This window comes from Podarcis melisellensis (assembly GCF_964234715.1).
Source record: "Podarcis melisellensis genome assembly, chromosome: 4".
In the NCBI taxonomy this organism is placed as follows: domain Eukaryota; kingdom Metazoa; phylum Chordata; class Lepidosauria; order Squamata; family Lacertidae; genus Podarcis; species Podarcis melisellensis.
In genome coordinates, this window is record NC_138531.1 from 79,480,517 (window position 1) to 79,506,452 (window position 25,936).

The 25,936-nt window shown below is 41.5% G+C and overlaps 1 protein-coding gene across 1 annotated transcript; it reads left to right on the forward strand.

Annotated features, from left to right (window-relative positions):
* Positions 1-690: 690 nt before the first annotated feature.
* On the forward strand, positions 691-25,936 carry USP12 (ubiquitin specific peptidase 12). The gene is made up of 9 exons (XM_081909415.1): positions 691-1,194; positions 9,883-9,963; positions 13,437-13,650; positions 14,247-14,476; positions 17,169-17,245; positions 17,891-17,974; positions 21,016-21,213; positions 21,617-21,695; positions 24,024-25,936. Exons 1-9 carry the CDS (start codon positions 1,147-1,149, stop codon positions 24,123-24,125), a joined length of 1,113 nt encoding a protein of 370 aa, XP_081765541.1. The 5' UTR covers positions 691-1,146; the 3' UTR covers positions 24,126-25,936.

Here is a 25,936-nt window from a genome sequence, read left to right on the forward strand (position 1 = left end):
AGCTTATTCTATAATTAATTCCAATCTTTAAGGTGGTGTAGTGTGCACGCGGGGAGTAGGGCCGTGGTGTTCGGCGGCTACTATTTCTGCGGCAGCGTCCCTGCAGCATCCCTCTCTCCGGGGTCCTAGAGCCGCCAAACCAACATGAAAATATAGCTTTAAAAGCCAAGCATTTAGGGATCCTGAAAACACCAGGCGCTTCCATTCCAAGAGAACTGTGTTGCATTTACTGGAATGTCACGGAAAACGCAACCTAATGAATATATTGGAGCTCTCCCAAACCGTTTGCCCATGTTATGAGCGCATAAAACGGTAAATATCTAGATGAAAGGCAACCCACAGGGATCTGCAATAATCGCTGCAATGTATCCTTAATTGTTACTGTATAATTATAAACTTACTGTATAACCTTCGAAGCTTGCATAATCTTAGAAAGGGTGTGGCAGCTGGAGCGGGGTGGGGAGCATGGCTGCAACTATCTCATTACGCTACGGTTGCTCCCGTTGCAGAAACACTTAACATACCTACTACTGTACTACCCTCTCTTGTTTCGTGCTCGCAGGAGCCTAAAACACACAACGCATCACCTGCGCGCGTGTACGAGAGAAAGACGCGTATTAACCACGAACAGCAAGAGCGAGGGGGGGGGAACCGTCTAGCGCTAGGACCTCGGGGAGCCACGGAGAGACAGCCGGCGTGCTCTCGCGCTGATCAGGGAAAGCGGATTGGCTGCGCTCTTGGGGGCCTGCGAGACTACGGCGCTACGGTTCCGGGTAGCAAGGCGTAGTAGGGGCAGCGGGGCTCGTGCGGGCGGAAAAGGCTGCGCGGCGGCGGCGCGCGGAGAAGGGCGGTTGGTTGAGTGCCGAGGGCAAGGCGAGCGGACGCAGCGCGTGCCCTCCGTCACCCCCCCCCCGCCCACCGTCGTCTGTCTCGGCGGTTGGAACTGCTTACGGGTCGTTTCGTCAGGCGGGCGGAGCTCTCGGGGAGGCCGGAGGGGGGCGGAGGCATCCCGCTCTCCCTCAGCCGTTGCTTGGGGGCGGCGCCCGGGTCTTCTTTTTTTCCCCCTTCCCCTCCTCCTCCTCCTCCGGTGGGAAACTCCCCCGGCTCGCCTCGACGTGTGATTGGGTGGAAGATGGCGCTGCGCGGATGGAAATCCTAATGACAGTCTCCAAATTCGCCTCCATCTGTACCATGGTGAGGAGCGGGCGGAGGGGTGGGCGCTGCTATCTCCCCTTCCGCCCATGTTCGGCTGCCCTGGGTGGTGATGGCGGCGGCGGCGTGAGGAGTCCCCCAGGGGAGAGGGAGCGCCTGGAGCTGGGCTCCGGAGGGGCCTGAGGGCGTGTGCCGAGAGGGGACGAGAGGCCACCGGGTGCACCTCCCTGCCTGGAGGGGCGGCGGCCGGAGGGTATTTCCGCTCGAGTACACGTTTTCTGCCGGGGGTGAGGCCCACCCTGGATTAGGAACCTGGATTAGGGTGGCTGCCGCTTTGGGGCAAACCTTAAAGCAGAAGCGTGCGGGGGGTTGGGCTGCTGGATCATGACCTGGAGGCGGGTCAGGAACGACGAGTGAGCCCCTTAAAACGAAAAAGGTGTGGAAATGGGTGGGCGGGCAAAGATTTTGCAGGTGGGCCTCAAGGTAGGACTGTATAGAGAGGAATGTTGGCACAGCAGGATATGAGTAGCTCCTATGAAGGCAGTAAATAATAATAATAATAATAATAATAATAATAATAATAATAATAATAATATTTATTTATACCCAGCCCTCCCCAGCCAAGGCCGGGCTCAGGGCGGGTAAAAAGCAGTAATAAAAACAAGTAGAATGAATACAACTTAAAAACATAGAGCTTCAAGAGAGGAGGGTGCTTTTCCTCATGCAAATTAAAGCACTCTGGTGTGGTAACTGGCGTGTATCTTGTGTTTTTAAAAGGCTATCACATTGTGGCATAAGCTCTTGTGGGCTAAGAGCTTGCTTCATCCGGCAGGTTGAGTGTCCTGCCTGTCAACATATTCATTTGAATATTCAGCTTCCTCTTCCTAAGGCTTACTTTCCACATAGGTTTCATTTCCTTATGCTTTAATTGGGAAAGCAGGACAGGATCAAAACCACTGTTAATCAGCTTTAGAGGGCACAACATTGATGTCAACACTGGCATACTTTGACGTGTGGCTCATTTAAGTAGCTATGAAAGAGAGTAGCAAATGAGGCTTTCAAATACAGACCGGCCGCTTGAGTAAATTAAAAAGCCCCCTCAAGGAGGACATTCTTCTTAGCACATGTGGATTTTTATTCATAATCTGTTAAGTGTGCTGACTGGACTTTTCTCACTTTAAAATCCTTAACTGTTTACTTTAAGAGTGGGGAAACTTGATACTATTTCCCTTTTGACATAGAAGCCTTTTAGAAGGTAGGAGCAAAGCAAATAGGAAATCTCTTGCCAAAAGATATGTCACCATTCTGCAGAAGACTGCAAATGTTGCCTTATCTGGGCCCCGTTGGTTTGTAGCAGTTATTAGCCTCAGCCCCACAGGTCTGTGAGAATCATAGTATTGGAGTTTGCATTGAAGTGGCTAGTGACATCTTTCTTTCCTTCCTTCCTTCCTTCGAACAGGCTGGCCCCTGTCCTCCCAAGGGTTATGTTATGGCTCCCCTGGACCTGAGTAATTTGGCAACTATTTTTTTTTAAAAAACAACTCTGCTAAAGTGCTGTAATGTTCCTACTATATTGCTTTGGGATGTCCCCAAAAGTGGACATTTCTGCCTGAACTTAAATGCACATCTCCTTCTTATAGTGAGGTGTTTATGGCAAGAAAGCCTCAGAGTTTTGGAAACAAGAAAGTTAACTTTGTCCTGTTTCCTGAGCCCTAAGACTTTCTTGCAATGGGAAGGAGAATAGGCACATTTACAAAGTAAAGACTTCTGAATCAATTTTTGCTCCGCAGCACAGCGATGGAATAGAAGCAGAAATACTGTGACACCCCCCCCACTTGTCTGCCTGCCTGTCTGAATGTGTGTATGCCTGGCTGTGTGTTTGTGTGGGCATTTGTTGTATATATGTTAAGTGTTTGTGTGTGCACATGCTCATGCATTTATTGACCATGCCACTCTGACCACTAACATTCTTCAGTACATCCTTCCTTTCCCCCCATCTCAAATTACTTCCTTCTCCCCTTTATCCAAGTTTTCATATTTTGTGGTGTTTTCCACAAAGCCCTTGTTCTTTCTCTTACTGTTCATACTTATCTCTCTCCTTTTCTTTTTTTGTCTTTAGCCATCACCTCTTCCTGTAGTTGACATGCCTACTTATTAGCAGGGGGATCTTTTTAATCTCCTCAGTAGATGCCAATGTGCCTTAGCAAGATGGGCTCTACAAGAATACATTAGGCATAGATGCCTTTTGACTGCTTTATTCAGCCCCACCCCCATACATACAATGTGATGCCATTATACTATGCTCAGTCTTTACTGGAAAAGAAGAAACGTGAGACAAATGATATGTGCATTTGCTGCTTTTTTCTCATGGAAGTTGAGTATCTAGTGATTGTGGGTCAGGGGATACAAGCACACATCCTTCCAAGACAAAAAAAAAATCTCAAAAGGCATTGGAATGAGAATTTGTGAGATTCTTTCATAACATAAGGGGGGAAATATTTTGAAAGTAAAGGAAGAGGGACAGCAAAAACATGTATACTTACCAGTGGGTGCTGAACTGATGAAAGGCTCAAATGGACGCGGGTGGCGCTGTGGGTTAAAGCCTCAGCGCCTAGGGCTTGCCGATCGAAAGGTCGGCGGTTCGAATCCCCGCGGCGGGGTGCGCTCCCGCTGCTCGGTCCCAGCGCCTGCCAACCTAGCAGTTCGAAAGCACCCTCGGGTGCAAGTAGATAAATAGGGACCGCTTACCAGCGGGAAGGTAAACGGCGTTTCCGTGTGCGGCTCTGGCTCGCCAGAGCAGCGATGTCACGCTGGCCACGTGACCCGGAAGTGTCTTCGGACAGCGCTGGCCCCTGGCCTCTTGAGTGAGATGGGCGCACAACCCCAGAGTCTGGCAAGACTGGCCCGTACGGGCAGGGGTACCTTTACCTTTAGGATGAAATACTGATTAAGACATTATCAAAATGTCTAATAATTTAGTTGCATTGCCACAAAATTCATTGGCATAGTTCTAATACTGACGCTATGGGATGTTAGTAGCAGGTTAGTAGTTCACTGTTATCAGTCATTCTTCTGGCACAATATTTGCTGCCATCATATTTTATTTTTTTGGTTGGAACAGCATCTATCCTTAATCTGCCTGTTGAAATTTCTGACAACTGTACAGTGCTGCAGATTTCTAGACTGAATGTCGTATCTTTTTATATACTATTATATACTTATAATAGGGACGCAGGTGGCACTGTGGGTTAAACCACAGAGCCTAGGGCTTGCTGATCAGAAGGTCGACGGTTCAAATCCCCGCGACGGGGTAAGCTCTCGTTGCTCTGTCCCTTCTGCCAACCTAGCAGTTTGAAAGCACATCAAAGTGCAAGTAGATAAATAGGTACCACTCTGGTTGGAAGGTAAACGGCGTTTCCATGCGCTGCTCTGGTTAGCCAGAAGTGGCTTAGTCATGCTGGCCACATGACCCGGAAGCTGTAAGCCGGCTCCCTCGGCCGATAAAGCGAGATGAGCGCCGCAACCCCAAAGTCATCCACGAATGGAACTAATGGTCAGGGGTCCCTTTACCTTTACCTATATACTTATTAAAGCATTTCAGAGCAACATTGCATCTTAAGAGATGAAATACAGTAATGTGACAATAAAAAAATGGCAGTATGAAAAAAAATGTAAATAAAGTTTTCATCTAGTACTGAAAAGAGAATAAAGATGGTGCCCCACAACCCTCTTTGAGAAGGCAGTTCCACAAATCAGGTTCTGCCACAAGGGTATACAAATACTGGTGGATAGCAAAAGTGTTTTAAAAATCTGATTTTAAATGTTGCTGGTTTTAGATAATGAATATTGAAATGCTTCTAGATTTCTGGTTTTGTATGCTGCTGTGAGAACCCTTGGTTGGGCTGAGCATCATGAGGTAAATGCAATGGATAGTAGATTTGCAGTGAATGCATTGGACAATGACAGATAGCTCTACTCTTTTCTCCTCACTTAAACTTATACTTGACATTCTTCTTTTCAAAGCCCAGCTACATATTAAGTTAAATGCATAGATTTGCATAGGTTTTCGTGGTTTGATTTTTTTTTAAGAGGAGATCTAGATCAGGTCTGTGGCAGGGCTGTTTCACTCCTAATACAACACTGTAGTTTAGCCTTTGCCCTGTGTGCTAATAAGAGGCATACTAAGCAAGTATGTATGGCTGATTAAGCATCCTGGTAGGAGAAGGCGCTGAATCTGATTACCCAGACCAGAGGTTATGCAAGTTTGCTCTCCACTGTGAGAATAGTTCAATCTTTGTATGAGAACAATAAGATTCTTTGACTTCTGAGATTGGTTCGAAACATGGAACTTTAAAGGTTTTGTATGTGATCTGGTAGTGTTCATATATCATTAAATAATGCTGCCAGCTTGTGTTGAAGAAAGCAATTCAATCACATGTAATAATAGTAGTAGTAATAGTAATAATAATAATAATATATTTATATCCCTCCCATCTGGCTGGGTTTCCCCAGCCACTCTGGGTGGCTTCCAACAGAATATTAAAATATAATATTCTATTGAACATTAAAAGCTTCCCTAAACAGGGCTGCCTTCAGATGTCATCTAAAAGTCTGGTAGTTGTTTTACTCTTTGAGATCTGATGGGAGGGCGTTCCACAGGGCGGGTGCCACTACCGAGAAGGCCCTCTGCCTGGTTCCCTGTAACTTGGCTTCTCGCAGTGAGGGAACCGCCAGAAGGCCATCGGCACTGGACCTCAGTGTCCGGGCAGTATGATGGGGGTGGAGACGCTCCTTCAGGTATACTGGACTGAGGCCGTTTGGGCTTTAAAGGTCAGCACCAATACTTTGAATTGTGCTCGGAAACGTACTGGGAGCCAGTGTAGGTCTTTCAAGACCAGTGTTATGTGGTCTCGGCGGCTGCTCCCAGTCACCAGTTTAGCTGCTGCATTCTGGATTAGTTGTAGTTTCCGGGTCACCTTCAAAGGTAGCCCCACATAGAGTGCATTGCAGCAGTCTAAGCAAGAGATAACTAGAGCATGCACCACTCTGGCGAGACAGTCTACGGGCAGGTAGGGTCTCAGCCTGCGTACCAGATGGAGCTGATAAACAGCTGCCCTTGACACAGAATTGACCTGCACCTCCATGGACAGCTGTGAGTCCAGAATGACTACCAGGCTGCGCACCTGGTCCTTCAGCGGCACAGTTACCCCATTCAGGACCAAGGAGTCCTCCACACCTGCCCGCCTCCTGTCCCTCAAAAAGAGTACTTCTGCCTTGTCAGGAATCAACCTCAATCTATTAGCCACCATCTGGCCTCCAACCACCTCCAGGCACTCACACAGGACCTTCACCGCCTTCACTGGTTCTGATTTGAAAGAGAGGTAGAGCTGGGTATCAAGTGTGAATTCTTCAATACTTAATGTACCTATCCAACCTTCCTTTCCAAAATGAATAAATTACAAGTGGATAAGAAAGCACAACACAGCAGCCAATATGTTAAAGATTGGGATACATCATCAGAGAAAACAAACCCATCCTAGAGCCAGAAGGAGTGTAGAGGAAATGAGGCCGAATGAACCTAACCATTTCCCCTATAAATATCTCTATACCTAGGGATAGAATCAAAGGCCTGGTGAAGAGTGACCTAATCTTTATAATCAAGCACAAGCCCATTGCTGCATGCCAAAGAGAGCGTATGAAATGGACTGACCCAGCCATTAAAATTATAAAAACTCAGGAAAAAAGAATAATCATGCACACACCCCGGAAACCTTCCTGTCAAATCTTCCAATAACATTAAGTGGGATAGCGGTAGACTAGCACTCAGATTCTCCTCTGGCTTCAATGGCTTGATATAATCATTGATTGCCATTAAGTCTGAAGTTGACAAACTAAGCTTAGCACTAATCAGGAAGTAGGTTTGTAAGCCGGGAAGCTCCCCATGTGTGCAAGGGAAGTGCAACCTTAAAAGGGGTATGATGGTGAACACACTCTTGAAAAACCAATTATCTGTACAAACACTAATAGGTTTTTTTTATATTTTCAAGCTGCTTTGAACCAAAAATTGGCTCCCAAAGTAGCTTACAGCAGATAGAAGATAATACGAAGTGTTACTGTGAGAGGGGGTTCTCAGCTGGGTAATAGATTTCCATTTTGTTTTTCTTCTGTAAGTATCCTAGCAACTCAGACCACCCCAGGGAAACAAACCACCCAATCATATTAAATTCACCATCCCTTGACATCCCTTGCTGAATGCAACAGGTTTAAACAGTACCATCAGGCAAGTTGTCACATTGTAGATGGAATAGTTTTATGTTCACGACCTAATACATTTTCTGTTTTACTGATCTTCTTCTGTATACTTTGACATTGTGATTATGCACTTAATCATGAAGCCCGTCATGTGCTTTGTTGAAAAAGTATATTTCCATACATTTTAAATAGGGCAACTTGTACAAAGTTCATTCATTAATTAGAGTCTCCCTGTAAGTCTCCTCAAAATACAACCAATGTCACTTTAGTCAACCATTGGTAAAGGTTCAAGCAGAATTGTGATCTCTGAACTCTTTGTATTTTTAAACCAGTGACTTCATAAATGATTTCAATGTGAAATGTTGGATCCATAATTGCAAAACTGTTTATCCATCCTGCAGAGGAGCATCCATTCATTTTAAAAAGAAAATATTGGCAGTAAGGTCATCAATAGGAATTGAATCACATTCTTGTGTTGCTACTTCCTCCGTCATGACTGTATTTAAATATTTAAGTAAATTTAAGTATATTAATTCCAGTTATACATAAAAATGGAAGGAGATTAGTACTGGGGTGTTATCCTGGTAGTTAATGTCAGAAATGATGGGTGTGCAAATTAATGCTACTTAGTCCTTTACCATAAAATTTAGCCTGGAGTCCTATACAAATGTAAGAAAGAGCAACATTAAACATACCAGGGCTTCTGAATAGCCACGCCTAAGGTTTTTGCTTATACTTGAGTATGTTTAACTAATCCAAGAAGTCCTTGTAAGTGCTGGACTATATTCACAAATTTGTCAAGACAGGCATAAGTCCCAGGAACAGATGCATGTTATCAAGTCAATGAGCAATGTAAAGATCAGCTAATTTTTGCATGCGTATAACTAACATGTGCAGGATCTTTATTTTTAAACATCACAATTCCAATAATGTGCTACAACCTTCATAAATGAGCATGGATGCCTTTAATTTTCAGCCCTTCTAGTTAAAACTGACTATAACGCTTTAATGACTATAACGGTAGAGACACGGGTGGTGCTGTGGGTAAAACCTCAGTGCCTAGGACTTGCTGATCGTAAGGTCGGCGGTTCAAATCCCCGCGGCGGGGTGAGCTCCCGTCGTTCGGTCCCAGCTCCTGCCCACCTAGCAGTTTGAAAGCACCCCTAAGTGCAAGTAGATAAATAGGTACCGCTTTATAGCAGGAAGGTAAACGGTGTTTCCGTGTGCGACACTGCTGCTGGCTCGCCAGTTGCAGCTTCGTCACACTGGCCACGTGACCCGGAAGTGTCTTCAGACGGCGCCGGCTCCCAGCCTCTTGAGCGAGATGAGCGCGCAACCCTAGAGTCGGTCACAACTGGCCCATACAGGCAGGAGTACCTTTACCTTTACCTTTTATAATGCTTTAGTGTGGAGTAGAATTGTGAGGATTCCCTCCATACATTTAGTAATGTGTCAGGCTTCCGCAGCTATGAGCTTGGCTTCTTCCCTCTCATATTGATCTCTCAAAACATAATTATCCTTCAGATGTCCTTAAACACGCTGGACAGCAGCTAGCTTTAGCCAATCAAGAACTAATAACTTAGATAAATAAATAATAAAGGCATGCTTTTACTATTTACTATAGTAAAGGCAAATAGTAAAGACATAACCATTTTAATTTCAGAGTGTAGTTACTGGCCTGGGTCACTTAAACAAGACTCTGGAGCAGCTGAGGAACTGCTAGCATGTTACCTGGTAAACTAGTTTGGCTTCTTCCTTCCTTCTATCCTAATAACAGCAGGCTGCAATATTATATTATGTTTTATGGCTTAATGATAATGTGCCTGCCATCGCAGGTTTGCATTTCTAGTATAATTTCTGACCTTTAGCTCTCTTTCTGTGAGAGAAAGAGGGGGAGTGAGTAGGTTGCCGTAAGTGAAAAATGACATGGGAGCAGCTTCTAAAACCATTGGTGGTTTAATCTACCGTATTTGAAAGTGTTCTGTTTTTTTTTTAACCCAGGCATCTGGTTAAATTGGAAATTTTAATTTTTGTCATTGTAGTCTCGCTTGTTTGTCTTATGACAGATTTGTTAATACATTGTTTGTCAGACCTGTTTATATGATTTGTAATTTTGGTATATTGTTTTTCTCTGTTTTTATTACTTTGTTCCCAATTCTGAGATTGAAAATAATGAAGAGCAGGCTATAAATACTGTAAACAAATTAAAAACAACAGCAACTATGTGTTGTGTGAAGAAGTAACAAACAGAAGTACTGTTTGTTAGCGTTACAAACTAGTATATCAGTTGTCAGCTCAACATGCACAGCCATACTGTTGTATGTACAGAGAAACTTGCATCGCTGGTTGTATTCTTGTTTTGGGCATCCTCCTTTAGTTGTTCTTAAGCAAACTCTTTGCCTAATTTGCCTGCATGGGTAAACTGTGCCATAGAACAGGTCATGGTAATTACTGGTGTGTGTTTTTCCCTCCCTCTAGGGCGCTAATGCCTCGGCCTTGGAGAAAGAAATTGGTCCGGAACAGTTTCCAGTCAATGAGCATTATTTTGGTTTAGTAAATGTAAGTTGCAGATATTACTTGTTTTGAAAGAAAATGAATGTATATGAAAGAAGTTGCCTGCCTGTGCCTTAGGGCTACACAAATTCTGGACATAAAGAAATTATAAAATCTCTCTAGTACTTGATTAAACGTGTTTTTTATTTTGAGTGGAAAAATATATTCAATCTTTATTCAGACTTAAGTTCAGACTCTAAACTAAGTGCAAGAGCAGTGTTTTAAACTGTTATGGAGAATCCTAGGATTCCTAGGAAGCCTGGTAGGGGTTACGCAATGAGAAGGTGAGTGAAAGTGAAGAAGAGTCCCTGAAAGACAGCTTGCCCATCTCTGGTAGTTTTCTTTTTTGCAATGTACATACAGCCTCAGGAGAGGTATATCCTAGGTCTCTCATTGTTCATGAGAGCCAGTTGTGACGCTAGCCAATGCCTGCCATTTGTGCCAGCCTGAGTGTCCACTCAGAATATGCAGAGAACTGACTTCCGGGTCGGCGCCATCGCCGAATGGCGGGCTCCCTCCGAGCTCCGGAGGGAGCCTGCTCGGCAGGGGCTGGGTCCTACCGCACCGGCGATGCGGGGACCCTTAAAAACCACGGCCACGGAGGCCGTGGACATGGAGACTCGGCTGGCACCGTCAGCGCCCTCTCGATTCGTGAAGGAGCCTTTTTAAAGGCTACGGATCGGGTGCCGGGGAGGAGCGTGGTGCTTTGAGTCCTCTGCTATCCCTGCCGAGCGCAGCCGCATGCCATCCGGCGGAGAGCGCTGACTTCTTCTATTGAAAATTTGGACCCAAAAGAAGAACCCGTGAGTAATTGGAATATGGACTAAAAAGAGGGATAAATTTTTAGAATTTGGAGCGAACGGGGGAGGTGGAAAAAAGGAAGTCAGCCCCCCCCCAAATTGTAGAAGAGCCAAAACAAAGGACTGGATAACTAAGATCGAGAAGAACCTTATCTTGCCGAACTAGCAACTTCGCGAGGGAAATTTATAAGATTGAGCTGGAGGAGAAAAGTGGAATTTGTATTAAAAAGTAACCCCCCCGGAATCCCTGGAGCGATTCGTGAAAATGCCTGGAGAAGAACAACGGAGGTTTTGACAGCTGTCAAAGAGCTGTCAAAACGGAAGAATGAAATTGAGACTTTGTTATGAGGACTTTGCCGGCTACATTTGTTATAAATTGGAGATAAATTGTTTCAAATAAGGATTTATAAGTTATTTGGACTGGCGGATGTGATCTGGAAGGGAACTTTGTTATTGTAATCCACCTAGAGGAGCTGAGGGACATTGCATGTGTTTTCGATGGGAAACTTGAACAGTTGGATAGAACTTTTAATCTCCTGGGAAACTGCAGAAATGGAACATTATTTTGTCTACAGAGGCCTACACTTTACTGGAAACAATGGATTAATCTGTTGAAAAATGAAAGGAACATGATGTAATGTTTTGCTCCTGAATAACAAGCCTCTGTAGAGACACTAGAAGCCTTTGGAAAAAGAACATTTCTGTGAGGGAACAGGGAAGTAAAAAGGAGGAGAGTGATTGACAAGAACAAGGAAACAACAAGAACTGGACAGAATTGGAGTGGGAACATTTGGGATATCCAGATTTGACAAGCTTATGGATATAAAATTGGAGTTTATACTCCTGGATATAAAAATCTGGATAGAAGAAATGGGCCCCCTTTGATAGACTCCTTCTATGATTGGACATCTGTAATTTTAAAAATGCCAGAAGTTTAATATATGCCATTTTAAAAAAAAAAGACCGGTAAAGAACCAGAGGGATGTGGGTTTAGTGAAAGGTGGGTTCATCAGGAAGACACTAGAAGTGGAGGGATAGGAGGAACGCAACAGGGAAAGAGGGGAGGGAAATTTGGAATCCAAAGGTTGTAAAATTATTGTTTGTTTTTATTCTATTTTCATCTGTATTATATTTGAAAGGGGGGAACTCGTGGAAGGGAATAGGTCGACCTTAGGGGATGGAAATTTGGATAAATTGAGTTATTGATGATGAGTGTATTTTGGGAATAAGAATTTGTTGAATATTATTGCTTTTTTGGAAGATTTGGAACACAAGAGGGGGTGGGGAGGGGAAGTCCTGGATATTGGAAAAAGTTTATGAATTGGATTTTATTTGTTTTAATTTGGAAAACCTTAATAAAAATTATTTAAAAAAAAAAAAAGAATATGCAGAGAACTATATGCAGTGTGCTGGGTGTCCATGGTGCATGTTCATGGTATATTGGAGTTAAAGTTAAGAGGATTTGCTGAAGCTGGAAACAATGGCATTAGGATATCTTTAAACTAAAAATTAAAAGCAGCCAACAAGCTAAACTCCCATCTTAATTGGACTGAAACCTTGTATTCTTATGTTTGTAGTTGATGCATTAGATCAAAAGGACAATCATATAATATTCATTGCAGTTGTTTAATTGACTGGGAGTTGGACCTGTTTAAAAGATGCCTCAAACAGCTGGTAGACTGTATGGCTTTCAAAACTTAAAATAGTGATATATGGGTTCTCTATTCCCCGCCCCATTAAAAAACACACAACCCCATGTTTCTGCGGTGATCTTGGCGCATATAACGCTGCGGGCCCTCACACATTTCTCTTTTCTCTTTCTAGCAATAATTCCCTTATCTTAGTGACCTTAACAGTGATTCATGGTTACTTCTGCACCAACTCTAACCTTGTTTGACCCTAATTGAACTCCCAGCTAAGCCAAAATTTGAAGTGAAACATTGGTGTAGTTGTAATAATAGAACTGTAGGTAAGCCTGACAAGGAAAAAAAGGGTACTTGCTCTGAAGAGGGGGAATAGGAAGTACATGAGCCTATGGCTCATTCTCAGTCTTGTAACCTTACTAAACAGAGCTATCAGCCTCTTGATAAGGAACGTGTACTGTGAACTTCGAATTTTACAGCATTAACAGTGCATACATTTTATAAAATGGAGAATACAACATAGAGAGTTATACTCAAATGTAACTTCCCAGGAGTGGAACAGTTTCTATGAGTGGAATTGGGCTCCCCTTTCCTCTCCACCTCCTGTAGTTTCCTCACATTTTCTCTGGAAATTTGGGGGACCCTCCAAAACAGATCTGAGGCAGAGAAAAGACAGCCCTATTGCTCAGTTAGACTATTATTTGACATTAGATACTACCCAGAGTTTTTCTGGTGAATTTTCAAAACAATAACATTTACTAATGCTGCATAGATTTTGCATTGTAGAAAGAAAGCCCATTGGTTGTCAGATATTTCTAAAAATAAAATGTGTACAACAGAGAAGCCAGATGGCAGTAAAAGGTGCATGCTTTGCTGACTGTTAAATCTGCCACTAGTTAATGGATAAGTTATACTTCAGTCTCCAAAAATCAGTAAGAGACACTTTTGCTAAGATACACCTTTGTTTCACACCACTCTCTTTGTAAACAGTCTTCCTTTTCAGTGAGAACTAATAGATCATTTCTTTGTGTTCTAGTTTGGAAATACATGCTACTGCAATTCAGTTCTTCAGGCACTTTATTTTTGTCGTCCATTTCGGGAGAAAGTCTTGGCATACAAAAGTCAGCCCAGAAAAAAGGAAAGCCTTCTTACTTGCTTAGCTGATCTTTTCCACAGCATAGCCACCCAGAAGAAAAAAGTTGGAGTAATACCTCCAAAAAAGTTCATAACAAGACTTCGGAAAGAGAATGGTAATGCTTTATTCTGCTGTTATGACATGTTTACCTTTATCAGTTTTACTCAGTCAGAAAAAGGGTGTTGTCTCTCTGTTGTTCATTCTTGTTCTTCTAATTTGGGCTGACACTCAGAAACTGAACTTATGGTTTCCCACCCCGCCCTGGTGATAGTTAATGTACCTATATTATCCCTATTAAATGGGGGCATAACCCTGTATTTTGCCACACTTGCAATAAATATTTTATTTTAAAGGTTTAAATATCACCCTGTATTGAGGTGGTTTACAATCACCTAATATCACTAAGATGCACCTCAAAATTCCTGTAAAATTTAAAATTTGATGGCCATATCATTTACACTTACTTTGCCTCTTTTTATTAGAATATGCTGGAACAGCCATAACATATATCCTAAGGACAATAATGTTTCTTAAACAGTATTTTTAAACTATTAAAATCCTCAGAATGATGGCCAGTATGTGTACTAGTGGAGAGTAGAGTTTGTTTATTGCAAAACTCTTTTGCATAATATTGGAAGGTGGTCTGTCTATAGATATAACTTACTTGCTTTTTGTTCAACCGTCTTATATCCTAGCTAATTTGTTTTGCAGAGCTTTTTGACAACTATATGCAGCAAGATGCGCATGAGTTCTTGAACTATCTGCTAAATACAGTTGCCGATATTTTGCAAGAGGAGAGTAAACAAGAGAAGCAAAACGGTCGTTTACCGAATGGCAGCATTGATAGTGAAAATAACAACAGCCCACCAGACCCAACATGGGTTCATGAAATTTTTCAGGGAACGTTAACTAATGAAACCAGATGTCTTACTTGTGAAACGGTAGGTATTTCCTATAGATTACTTTGATTTCATTTATTGTGCAAATGTGTTTTTTGTATCCTTGTTTCTGTATCAATCAATCAAATCTTTATTATGGTCACAGACCAGCATAAGTAAATCTGTAAATTGTTTTGGAAAGCTAAAATTATTAAAGCAGAAGTTATATATAAAGACTATAAGAATCTAAACGAGGCTAAAAGAATCTAAAAAAAGGGTTAGGAGCATTTTCGCTTCTCGGCCTTCTGGCTAAGATCAAGTGTAGTTGTTTCTGTAGTTTATCACAACTCTTTTGACTGTATTTAGATAATCATATCTCAGCTTATTAAGCAGTAATATGAATGAGGCTTTTGCCTCCGTTCCGCACACAGCCCTCTTACTCCTTCCTTTACAGTGTGAGCAAACAAAGTGAGGAACCTCTAATTAGAGTTTCCCACGTTATCCAAACCAGGAAACGATGGTTTACTGGTGTTAGATTTCAGTTGTGTGAGGATTTGAGCACAGAGAAAAATGAAGCTGCTTATTTCATAGTCTAGCTTGATGAAAGCTAACCATTTAATAGCAGCTATTAAAATTAACACTTGTTCACATGTTTCCTTTCATGGTGGAGTAGTCCTAGAATTTCTCTCTAATTCTGCAAACAAGAATGAGTGCCTCCAATTTTTGCAAAAGAATTGCATGGAAAATATGTAGGATTTCTATGTACCAAAGATCAGGACAGAAAAACATTTACAACAAGCGTCTTCCTGCCATATGTGTTAAAAAGCTGCTTCACGGAGATGGGGAAATTATTTACAAAGAAATCTTGCATTTCATGTTAACACTCAGTTTTGCTAGAGTTCTCAGAGTTTTTGTTCCTTGAAATTAAAGAACTGTCATTCCTAATGCAGGCAACCGGTAGTCAAAATAGCTATTTACCTGCAACTCAGCCCCTTATCATAAATGATAGGATAGACAACTTACGTAATTTGAAGTTCAGAGATATATGTCAAAATGTGGAATTTAAAAGGCCTAATGTAAAAGTGAGAATGCATAGCACTTTCTTTTAAAATTGGTTACCATTATTTTAAAAGGAGAGTTTTCTGTACACAGGACTCCAACCTCAATATTTCTTTTATCCTTGCATTGCAGTATTCAGAGCACTGCAGCATTTTTTTGAGGGTCCTGACTTTCTAATATAAAAAATTCTAGTGCTATTATGCATGTCTTGCATGAAAGCACAATTGAATATGGAACTTCAAAGAGAATCTTATGTAGATTTTAATACAGACAGTGTGTAAGCATATTTTTCAATGAGAGATGTGCATCATTAATGATTGAATTATCCAAGACTTAGCTGGTATGTGTCTGCTTTTATATCCATTGTGCTCTGATATTGACCCTCCACCGCTGGCAATCTGTCCCCTAACCTCTCCTGGCCTACCCAGTTTCAAAATTGCTGTTACATAGTATCCCCCTAGGGACGCGGGTGGCGCTGTGGGTTAAACCACAGAGCCTATGACTTGCCGATCAGAAGGTCGGCGGTTCGAATCCCCGTGATGGGGTGAGCTCCTGTTGCTCGGTCCCTGCTCCTGCCAACCTAGCAGTTCGAAAGCACGTCAAAGTGCAAGTAGATAAATAGGTACCGCTCCTGTGGGAAGGTAAACGGTGTTTCTGTGCGCTGCTCTGGTTCGCCAGAAGCGGCTTAGTCATGCTGGCCACATGACCCGGAAGCTGTATGCTGGCTCCCTCGGCCAATAAAGCGAGATGAGCGCCGCAACCCCAGAGTCGGTCACAATTGGACCTAATGGTCAGGGGTCCCTTTACCTTTACCTTTAGTATCCCCCTGGGTTAGGATGCCACATACCAAGTTTTACACAGAGCTTCTTAACTTAACTTCAATAAAATTTAGTACTCTAATTTTTTTGTATGATTCAAAACATCTAGCAGAGTTTTTGTACTTAAAAGAAAAGGACGGTAGTAGCAGAAATAGATTTAGATACATCATGACTTTGATTCAGGTCTGGTATTGGGAATGCAAAGACTTATGGAATCCACTTTTCAGTAACAAGGGTCAGAAAAGGAAAGCAGCTGTGAATTTGCAGTCCAATATTCATATGCTTATTGTACCAAGAACAATTATTACTATGTAAATTTATCTGCAGATGTTGTCCCAGTCAGAGCCAAGGCATCAAGATTCCAGTTCCATTTGTCTCACTTGCTCTTTTGTCAGTATTTATACATGGGGTATTACAGAACAGAAATTAATATCTATACTGTTAAGACTATATTCATAAGAGACAAATTATATTTCCAATTCATCAACTCGTTTGCTTTTATCTTGCTCACTGGAGAGCATACAGAGTTCAGCAGGTTTCCAAACCAAGTTCTGACAAGTGTTGCCTTAGGCATTTGTCAGTGTATACTATCTTTCATAAAGCTTCTGTATCTGCTTTAAGAAAAACAAAAAGCAAAGAAAAAAATTAAAGTGAAAAAAATGCATTTTTTCTGGGCTGCATACTGGTAAATAGAAGAAAATGGTAAACCCATCTTACTAATGTGCTTGTACGGCCTGTTAAATGGTAATTCATATTGAAAAACTCCTATTAACTTTTTATCACCATTTGATTTCTAGGTCACTTTGAGACCTGATTTCAAAATGTGCTTTGTGCACGGAAATAATTTTTTTTTTCACCCCCCCTCCTCCAAATTGCAGATAAGCAGTAAAGATGAAGATTTTTTAGACCTTTCTGTTGATGTGGAGCAAAACACGTCTATCACTCACTGTTTAAGGTATGGAAGATACTCAAATTTTGGACTGTTTGTTTGTTTGTTTGTTTGTTTGTTTGTTTGATTGATTTCTTACCCACCCTTCACCATAAGGTTCCAGGGAGGTTACAAAAATATAATATGCCCATATTAAATCAGCTGAAATGGTTACAGTTATAAAAAAATAAGTAATACTATTCCAGCCAGAGCACTATAAATTCAGTAAAAGAGGTGGGTCTCGCAAAACAACATACTTTGACTGTCACAGGCCAGGGTAAGGAGGTGCATCTTCAGCATATAGCGAAAGCTATATGACAAATATGCTAGATGCACCTCTGTAGGGAAGGGAGTCACACAATTTCCTGGGCTGCCATTCCCATGTTTCTGTATTCATCCATACTATGCAAGTTAACAAGAAAGAAAGTTAGTAAAAATGTATCTTTTATTGCACTGACTTAGACTGCTACTAGGAATCTCAAGCCTTTCCCTTTCATGGAGCTCTTCACGCTATTAACCAAACTTGAACTACTAGATGTCATTATACCTGCTACGGCTTTCTTGTCCTTTGGGATTGGCATGTCAATCGCTGCCAGCTTAAATTCAGTACATTTAAGCAAGATGTTGAGAGTTGGTCTGTCTTTCACGTTAATGCCTGTTCTTCTATTTTAGGGGATTCAGCAATACAGAAACCCTGTGCAGTGAATATAAATATTACTGTGAAGAGTGTCGCAGTAAACAGGAAGCACACAAAAGGTACCATAAGCATATATTGTAGGTTTCACAGTTGTTAGCAACCTAGCCAAACATTTCTCCTTACATTGTGTTTTGAAAGATTAATTTGGTTATAACACCAATAAATGTTCTGTAGCAACCAAGATACTTGAGGTTCAGTGGGATTAATTTCCTAACTGCGTGATTTCTGCCTCTCACGTTTTCAGCCCCTAATATTTCAATATGATCTAAAAAGCTAATCCTAATTGTCTTCGCTGTCTTCCCACCTACCCCCTTCCCTTTTGTATTTCATCTGCAAATTTTATACACTTACACTGGCTCAAGCTCCAGATGTTACCATGGTACCAGTATTCAGACAAATACTATTTGGAGCAGCCAACCTTGAGTGGCTGGACAAAGCAATGTGAGATGTTATCAGGATATGATCCATCATTGGAGATGGTGAGCACTGTATATTTTAAGAAGATTAAAAATCTTATCTTTAACCAGCTTTTTTTACAAAGATTCTGTGTGAGAAATGGGAATTGTTGGACGTCATGATAAGCTTTGGCATATGACGGGAATGGCCCACATCAGGCTTTTGTTTTTTGCACTCTTCCCCCCCTCCTCCTTATTTCAGGAGTGAGAAACCCGTTCCCCGCCCTTCAAGGGCTGCATGCTGGCAATGGGAGAAGCCAGAGCCAAAAGGGGAAGGGCTTTTTCTCATCCTCAGAGCAGGCTGCCAAAGGAGGAGGCTGCATGAAATTAGGCTGTGGGCGACAGGTTCTCCATCTCTGGCTTTTTGTTATATGTAATCTGAGCCCGACCAGCTGAAAAGGATCCATTTTTATATCCTTGTATAGGAGAACATAGGCTACTGTAAACATTTTGACATGAATTGTTCTGTTTATAAAATTGCATACGTGGCTCATTTACCTATGTAACATTTTCATTTCTATATATGTTTCCATTATTTTCCTTGGAGTTTTGACTCTTCGTGGTGATGATGACGTATGACTTAAGCTACAGTTTAGCCGAGTGATGATTAAAATTTCGTAAAACTATTCTCGTCTATGCTTAAGTCATTAATTTAATTGATCAGTACTTTTGTGGAATTTCACTTGATGCTTCTGTAAGAGTTGAGTGTTTTTAGTTTTGATAAAAGGATGTCTATCTGTAGGGTTGTCATGCAGACAAGTAGACATCTTTGTTGCTCCAGAGGGCAGAACTAGAACCACTGGGTGGAAACTGCAGGGAAAGGGATTTTGGCTAAGCATTCAAAGACGCTTCCTAGTGGCAAGAGCTATTATACAATAGAACAGACTTGCCTTGGAAAACGGGGGCTCTCCTTTGTTGGAGGTATTCTAACAGATGCTGGGCTGTCATGTATGCCACAGTTGCATCCTGCACTACAGAGCCTGTACTGAGTAGAGGATTTAGACTCAATGGCCTCCAAAGTCTCTTCCAACTCTATGATTATATGGGTCAGGAAACTATCGGTCCTTGAATATATTCACTCAGCATTTTTTGTCTGCGGTAGCTGTAGTTCTACACCATGGAAGTGATAGATTTCTAGCTACTTAGGTCTGCAACTGGTTTTCACCTTCACTTCACGGTGGGTCTCACCAGTAGCACCATTGCTTGTTTTATTGCACTTTTAAGAAAAAGAGGAGATAAAGCAAGAGAATCAGAAGGGAGGAAAACAGAGGGATAAGACTATATGGTTTTTTAAAGCAGTAAAAACAGATCTCACTTGGGAGGCTAGGGTTAAAACTGAGTTCCAAATCTAGAAACGATATTACTTTTTACATTATATCAATTTTTCTACAAGGGATGTGTTCACTAGATAAAATGAAGCAGTAAGGCCTTTGCTTTAGCCATCACTGTTTACCAGTAGGATCCAACAACTGTTAAAAATAACTATGGTTCCTATAAGTTTAAATAAAATATTGGTGTTGGTATACTTGCAACACAGTCCTAATCATGTCTGCTCAGAACAATGTCCTATTGAATTTAATGGGGGCTATTCCAAGGTATGTAGGGTTGGAATTGCAACCTTGTATATTTATTCAGTTCAGTTTTTAATTTAATGTCTATAAAGTGTGGTATTCCATGTTTTAGACTATTTTAAAAGTAAATTTGTATGTAATAATTCACATTACCTTTCCATCAACCTTAATTGTTCAAACCATTGCTGTTTTCATCTTGTTTGCTTTTAGGTGCATGGCTGTGCTTCAGGAAAGTAAAGCATGCATTTGCAAGCAGTGATGTACTCCTGAAGTTTAATGATGCCTGATTTTCAGAGTGAAAAGTGGTTCGTTAAGGGGTGCAAAAAGCTCTGACATGCTGCTCCTTAGTGAACATTTTAGAACTTTCTTAATTTTTGCATACCAACTAGGAATTGCAGAATGAGCGTGTTGATGCCATTGTCAAAATGCACATCCCCCTGAAAACAATGCCGTGTGGATTGATGATGTCCATAAGCATGTTATTCATTTGCACTGCATTGCTTTTTAAATGGGCTGCCCCAGATAGTCAGGTACTGTATAGAGGACTAGATTGTATAGGAGGGAGTGTTGGCTCAGCATCAGGAATGTCTTCCCATTTCCATTAATATGCACACACACACCCCACTTGCAAACAATCTACATTATTTTGCAAAGATGTGAAAATTTGCCCCAAAGGAGTGGAATGTTTTACAGGAGTAGAACATGCTCACAAAATGCTCACCCCTTTTGGCTCAGTGTTGTGACACAAATATTTTTAGTTCCTACTTCAGAAGCTCTGTCCCAAGTTCTCAAACTGCTTTCAGTCTTCTGTATATAATAGTTTGTGACTTGCTTGGATTCAACCATGTTCCAAACATTGTTATGGGCTTTCGGCGGCATGCAATTCTCAACAGCTAGCAAGTGGTAATTGCTGTGTGAATGTATTGCTGTTTAGCATATTTGTATACTTAAGTCAACTGATTTTAATAAGTCTACTGTGAGATATGACCGCCCACCATCAGAAAAAAGTAGGTTTTAAAATGCAGTTGAATCTTGGACATTTATGACCACACTAAAATAAAGACTTTGTTTCAGGATGAAAGTGAAAAAGCTGCCTATGATCCTAGCTCTCCATCTGAAGAGATTTAAATACATGGATCAGCTACATCGATATACAAAACTCTCCTACAGGGTAGTGTTTCCCTTAGAGCTTCGGCTGTTTAATACATCAGGAGATGCCACTAATCCCGACAGAATGTATGATCTAGTGGCTGTGGTAGTCCACTGTGGAAGGTAAGAAAATACAATGGGACACATTACTGCTACTGATTTACTGTGAAATAGCATTGTATCATTCTTTAAAATCATCAAAACAATAGGCCTTTGATGGACTCTATTAATATATGTAGAGTTATGTGCCCGCGTTGTTGTTTCCTTCAAGTGTTGTTGTTTTTATACAGCGATTAAATTAGCAAAAAGGGGGGGGGAGCACGTCTTGTTCTTTAGTTTTAGCTGCTTCCTTGGTTCTTGTTCTTTATGAAAAATCAGTATTTGAAGCTTGTTTTCATATAAATGTTGTGTTTAAAAGATAAAATAAGTGGAAGTGGTTGTCAGAATTCTTCAACATTTTCTTCTGAGGAAAAAATGATATTAAAGTTGATGATGACCACAATATGAATTGCTTTCTTCTTCACAGTGGACCTAACAGAGGACACTATATTGCAATAGTGAAGAGTCATGATTTTTGGTTACTCTTTGATGATGACATTGTAGAGGTAAGAACGTCTGTAATTCCAGATTCTAAACGTTAGAGTAGTTATTCTGTGTCTACTACTTACTTTTAGATTATCTCCAAGACAATAGATTTTGCAAAGAAACTGTTAACCTGTTACCAATGCTAGTAGAACATGGTAACATTTCTAGTAAAGTGAGTATGCCTTTGCATTTTTTTTTATATTTTTTTTGAGTGTCTTTTTTAGTGTGTCTCCTTCTAGCAAACAGCTACTGTAGTAATCTTAAAATGATAGCCAATGGTGTTTGTTAGCCACAGGTATGAATGCAGTTTATGGAATGTATTCCCTGCCCTTGGCAGCCCCCTGCACACACCCCAAATCTGCTCAAGAGGGTTGAGGGGTATGTAATAATAATAATAATAATAATAATAATAATAATAATAATAATATATTATTTATACCCCGCCCATCTGGCTGGGCCTCCCCAGCCACTCTGGGCGGCTTCCATAAAAACCAAAAGTACAGTAAAATATCACATGTTAAAAACTTCCCTGAACAGGGCTGCCTTAAGATGTCTTCTGAATGTCAGGTAGTTGTTTATCGCTTTGACATCTGCTGGAAGGGCATTCCACAGGGTGGGCACCACTACCGAGAAGGCCCTCAGCCTGGTTCCCTGTAGCTTTGCTTCTCGCAATGAGGGAACCGCCAGAAGGCCCTCGGCGCTGGACCTCAGCGTCTGGGCAGAATCATGGGGGTGGAGACGCTCCTTCAGGTATACTGGACCGAGGCTGTTTAGGGCTTTAAAGGTCAGCACCAACACTTTGAATTGTGCTCGGAAACATACTGGGAGCCAACGTAGGTCTTTCAAGACCGGTGTTATATGGTCTCGGCGGCCGCTCCCAGTCACCAGTCTAGCTGCCGCATTCTGGATTAGTTGTAGTTTCCGAGTCACCTTCAAAGGTAGCCCCACGTAGAGTGCATTGCAGTAGTCCAAGCGGGAGATAACCAGAGCATGCACCACTCTGGCAAGACAGTCCGCAGGCAGATAGGGTCTCAGCCTACGTACCAGATGGAGCTGGTAAACAGCTGCCCTGGACACAGAGTTGACCTGTGCCTCCATGGACAGCTGTGAGTCCAAAATGACTCCCAGGCTGCGCACCTGGTCCTTCAGGGGCACAGTTACCCCTTTCAGGACCAGGGAATCCTCCACACCTGCCCGCCTCCTGTCCCCCAGAAACAGTACTTCTGTCTTGTCAGGATTCAACCTCAATCTGTTAGCCGCCATCCATCCTCCAACCGCCTCCAGACACTCACACAGGACCTTCACTGCCCTCACTGGTTCTGATTTAAAAGAGAGGTAGAGCTGGGTATCATCCGCATACTGATGAACACCCAGCCCAAATGTAGGCCGTTGCAGGAGAGCGGAAGGGGAAATCCTGTTGCATTAGCAGAAATGTGCTCCCAAAATGTTTGCTATTATCCTTAACTTCTATCTTTTTTCCTTTGTTATGAGGTGTAAGAGTTTAGGCTGTAATCTTGCCTCCCCACCCACTGTTGTTGTTGGTTGGAGGAAAGGGACTGTCAGGAGTTCAGCCTACACTTGAGTAGGACCCTGGCAGAGACACGTGCCCGACTGGCATGTTCCCTCCCTCCTGGTCGATTGTTCGGGAGCTTCAATAGCTTTCTTCAGCCCGAACATCACAGCGACCGATGCCAACCGACACCGGCACACTTAGAGATCTGCAGAATTTGCGCATCATGCGTGACAGAACCCCAGCAACTCAGCATTTTGGCTAATCTACTTTATTTACGTATTAACACAGAGAGAGCACTGCAACATGGCTCCCTCTCTCTCTAGCATCAGACAGCAAAGAGAGAAAGAGCAAAGGACAATAGTCCCACTTCATGGAACACAGTAACACAAACATCCTGTCTCCAACACTTCCTACTCTGTGGAGTCAAAACATACACTGTCTTGGGTTGGCAAAAATCCTATGACTGCAATCATGAATCAGGAATTCTAACATGCAGTCCTGTCTCCCCCCCACCCCCACCAACAAAGAGAAACATTTCTGATGAGGTTCTGCTGTGGTGGAGGCCCAAGCTGTTCCCAAACTGTTGTGAAGCTCTCACCAGTAGTTCTGCCATTGGCAGTAACCAGTTGAAAACTCGGAGATGGGGTGGTCTTGGGGTGGGACACTGGAGGTTTTGAATTGACAAGACCCCAGACCCTTGATTGTCCTTGAGATATGGCAGTGGCTCCAGCACTCTGATCTCTCCCAACCCCAATTAGAATTGCTGTAGCCATGCTAGATAATTTGGAGTGGGTTTTCTTTTTACAGAAATTATATCCTCCGCATTTCGTTTCAGAAAATAGATGCACAAGCGATTGAAGAATTCTACGGGTTGACATCGGACATCTCAAAAAACTCTGAGTCTGGTTATATCCTCTTCTATCAGTCTCGGGACTGAAATGGGTCTGTGGTGAAAAGTGACTTCCTGTATCGCTGCTTTTCTGACATTTGTGGAAGGGAGAAAATAATAATTCCAGAGAGAGAGAGAGAAGGAAGGAAGGAATGCAGAGTCAAAAGAGTGGTAGCACAGTTTGCACAGAACAAAGCTAATGTTTCAGAGAGGCTTTCTTAAGCTCTTTATATCATGCTCATTTAATTTGCTCAGGTGTCATACTGAGAATGCTGATCCGCGACAATTGCTCAGTGGGAACAGAGAGGCCAGCTGCTCTCATAAGAGCTAGCTATCGAGCAGCTGAAACTCTGCTAGAAGATTTTATCAAAAGTCCATTCAAGTCAGTGGTAATATTTTCATGATCTTCAGTACGCTTTGAATTTTGGCCAGTGTTGCACAGGAAATAAGTGTAACAGAAGCAATATTAATTTGACACACATTGTTTGTTTGTTTGTTTGTTTGTTTGTTTGTTTGTTTGTTTCTTATTAAAAGTGCAAATGATTCTCTGTTCATTTATACTCAGTTTCTGGGTTTATCGCACACCTAATTAGAGAGAGTTAGCCTAACAGTTGCCTTCCTGGCCAGAATAAATTAATAGAATTTGGTGTTAGCTAATAGAATCAAGAAGGCAAGTATGTTTTGCTTCTTTTAAGAAGCTTACATTACAGTAATATGTACCTCTATAATTGGTAACAGTTTGGGGTTTTAAACTCCCTATGGGGAATAACTTGGTTTATAACTATAGTTTATTTTTATTTATGTATTACTGTAACTTCTAGAGGTTTTGTATTCTTCTCAATTCCAACATGTTTTGGAGCCTAGTTTTGTATATTAGCTTATATCAGATTTAAATATTTTATTTCATTGCTTATCTAAGATTTATCTCATATCTCAATAAGGATACATTCAAAGCCTGAAGTAACTGAGGAAGGTATAGGTTTTACTTCCTTCCATGAGGAATTGATGACTCTGGCTATGTATTTGACATGATTTATTTAAGGAGTTGGAAAAGGAACTTTCCTCTGACCTTGTAAAACAGCTTACTTGTTTTATCACAGTGAGAGACTACAGCAGCGTTGGTATGCTAGACTTTCTGTTCAAAGTCTTCTAAACAATTGGCTGCAAAGTAGGTCAGAGTTCCTCATGCTTAAGTCCCAGTAGAATCAGAGTGTGGGCTTAATTGTGACATTTAATTAAAAATTGAAAATAGTTTCAGAATATCTCAATCTTCAATCTGTGGCTACAGTGGATTTTAAAATCCCAGATGTATGTTGGATAAAATGACTCCTTACAATTCTGTGATGGTTCTATTCAGTAAAATTTATATAGTAATAAAATTGTCTTGATATTTGATTGGATCACGACAGCAACAGATGATAGGTAACTGATCTCTTCTGATGGAATTGAACTCTTCTAGCTAACATTTCCATGCATTATCATTGTTGTCTGATGGTGGCTGAATGTAACAGAAAGAAAGAAAGAAAGAAAGAAAGAAAGAAAGAAAGAAAGAAAGAAAGAAAGAAAGAAAGAAAGAAAGAAAGAAGCTGAGCACACATTCCCAATAAGAGCGTTTATGCCTTGATAGAATGTGGTTTTTGTTTCGTTGGACATGTTAAAATGTAAAACTTTCCCCCCTTTTCTGCTGCTATAATTAATGCATATACTTTATCGGTATCATTTAGCTCAGGAAAACAACTTCATATAACTGAACAGATTTCTAACAGGGTCACCAAGTGGGTTACTTTATTTAACAAATGTGAAAATGTCATGTCAAATTGTAAAGATTCTTTTTATATAAAAACAAACGTTATAAAATT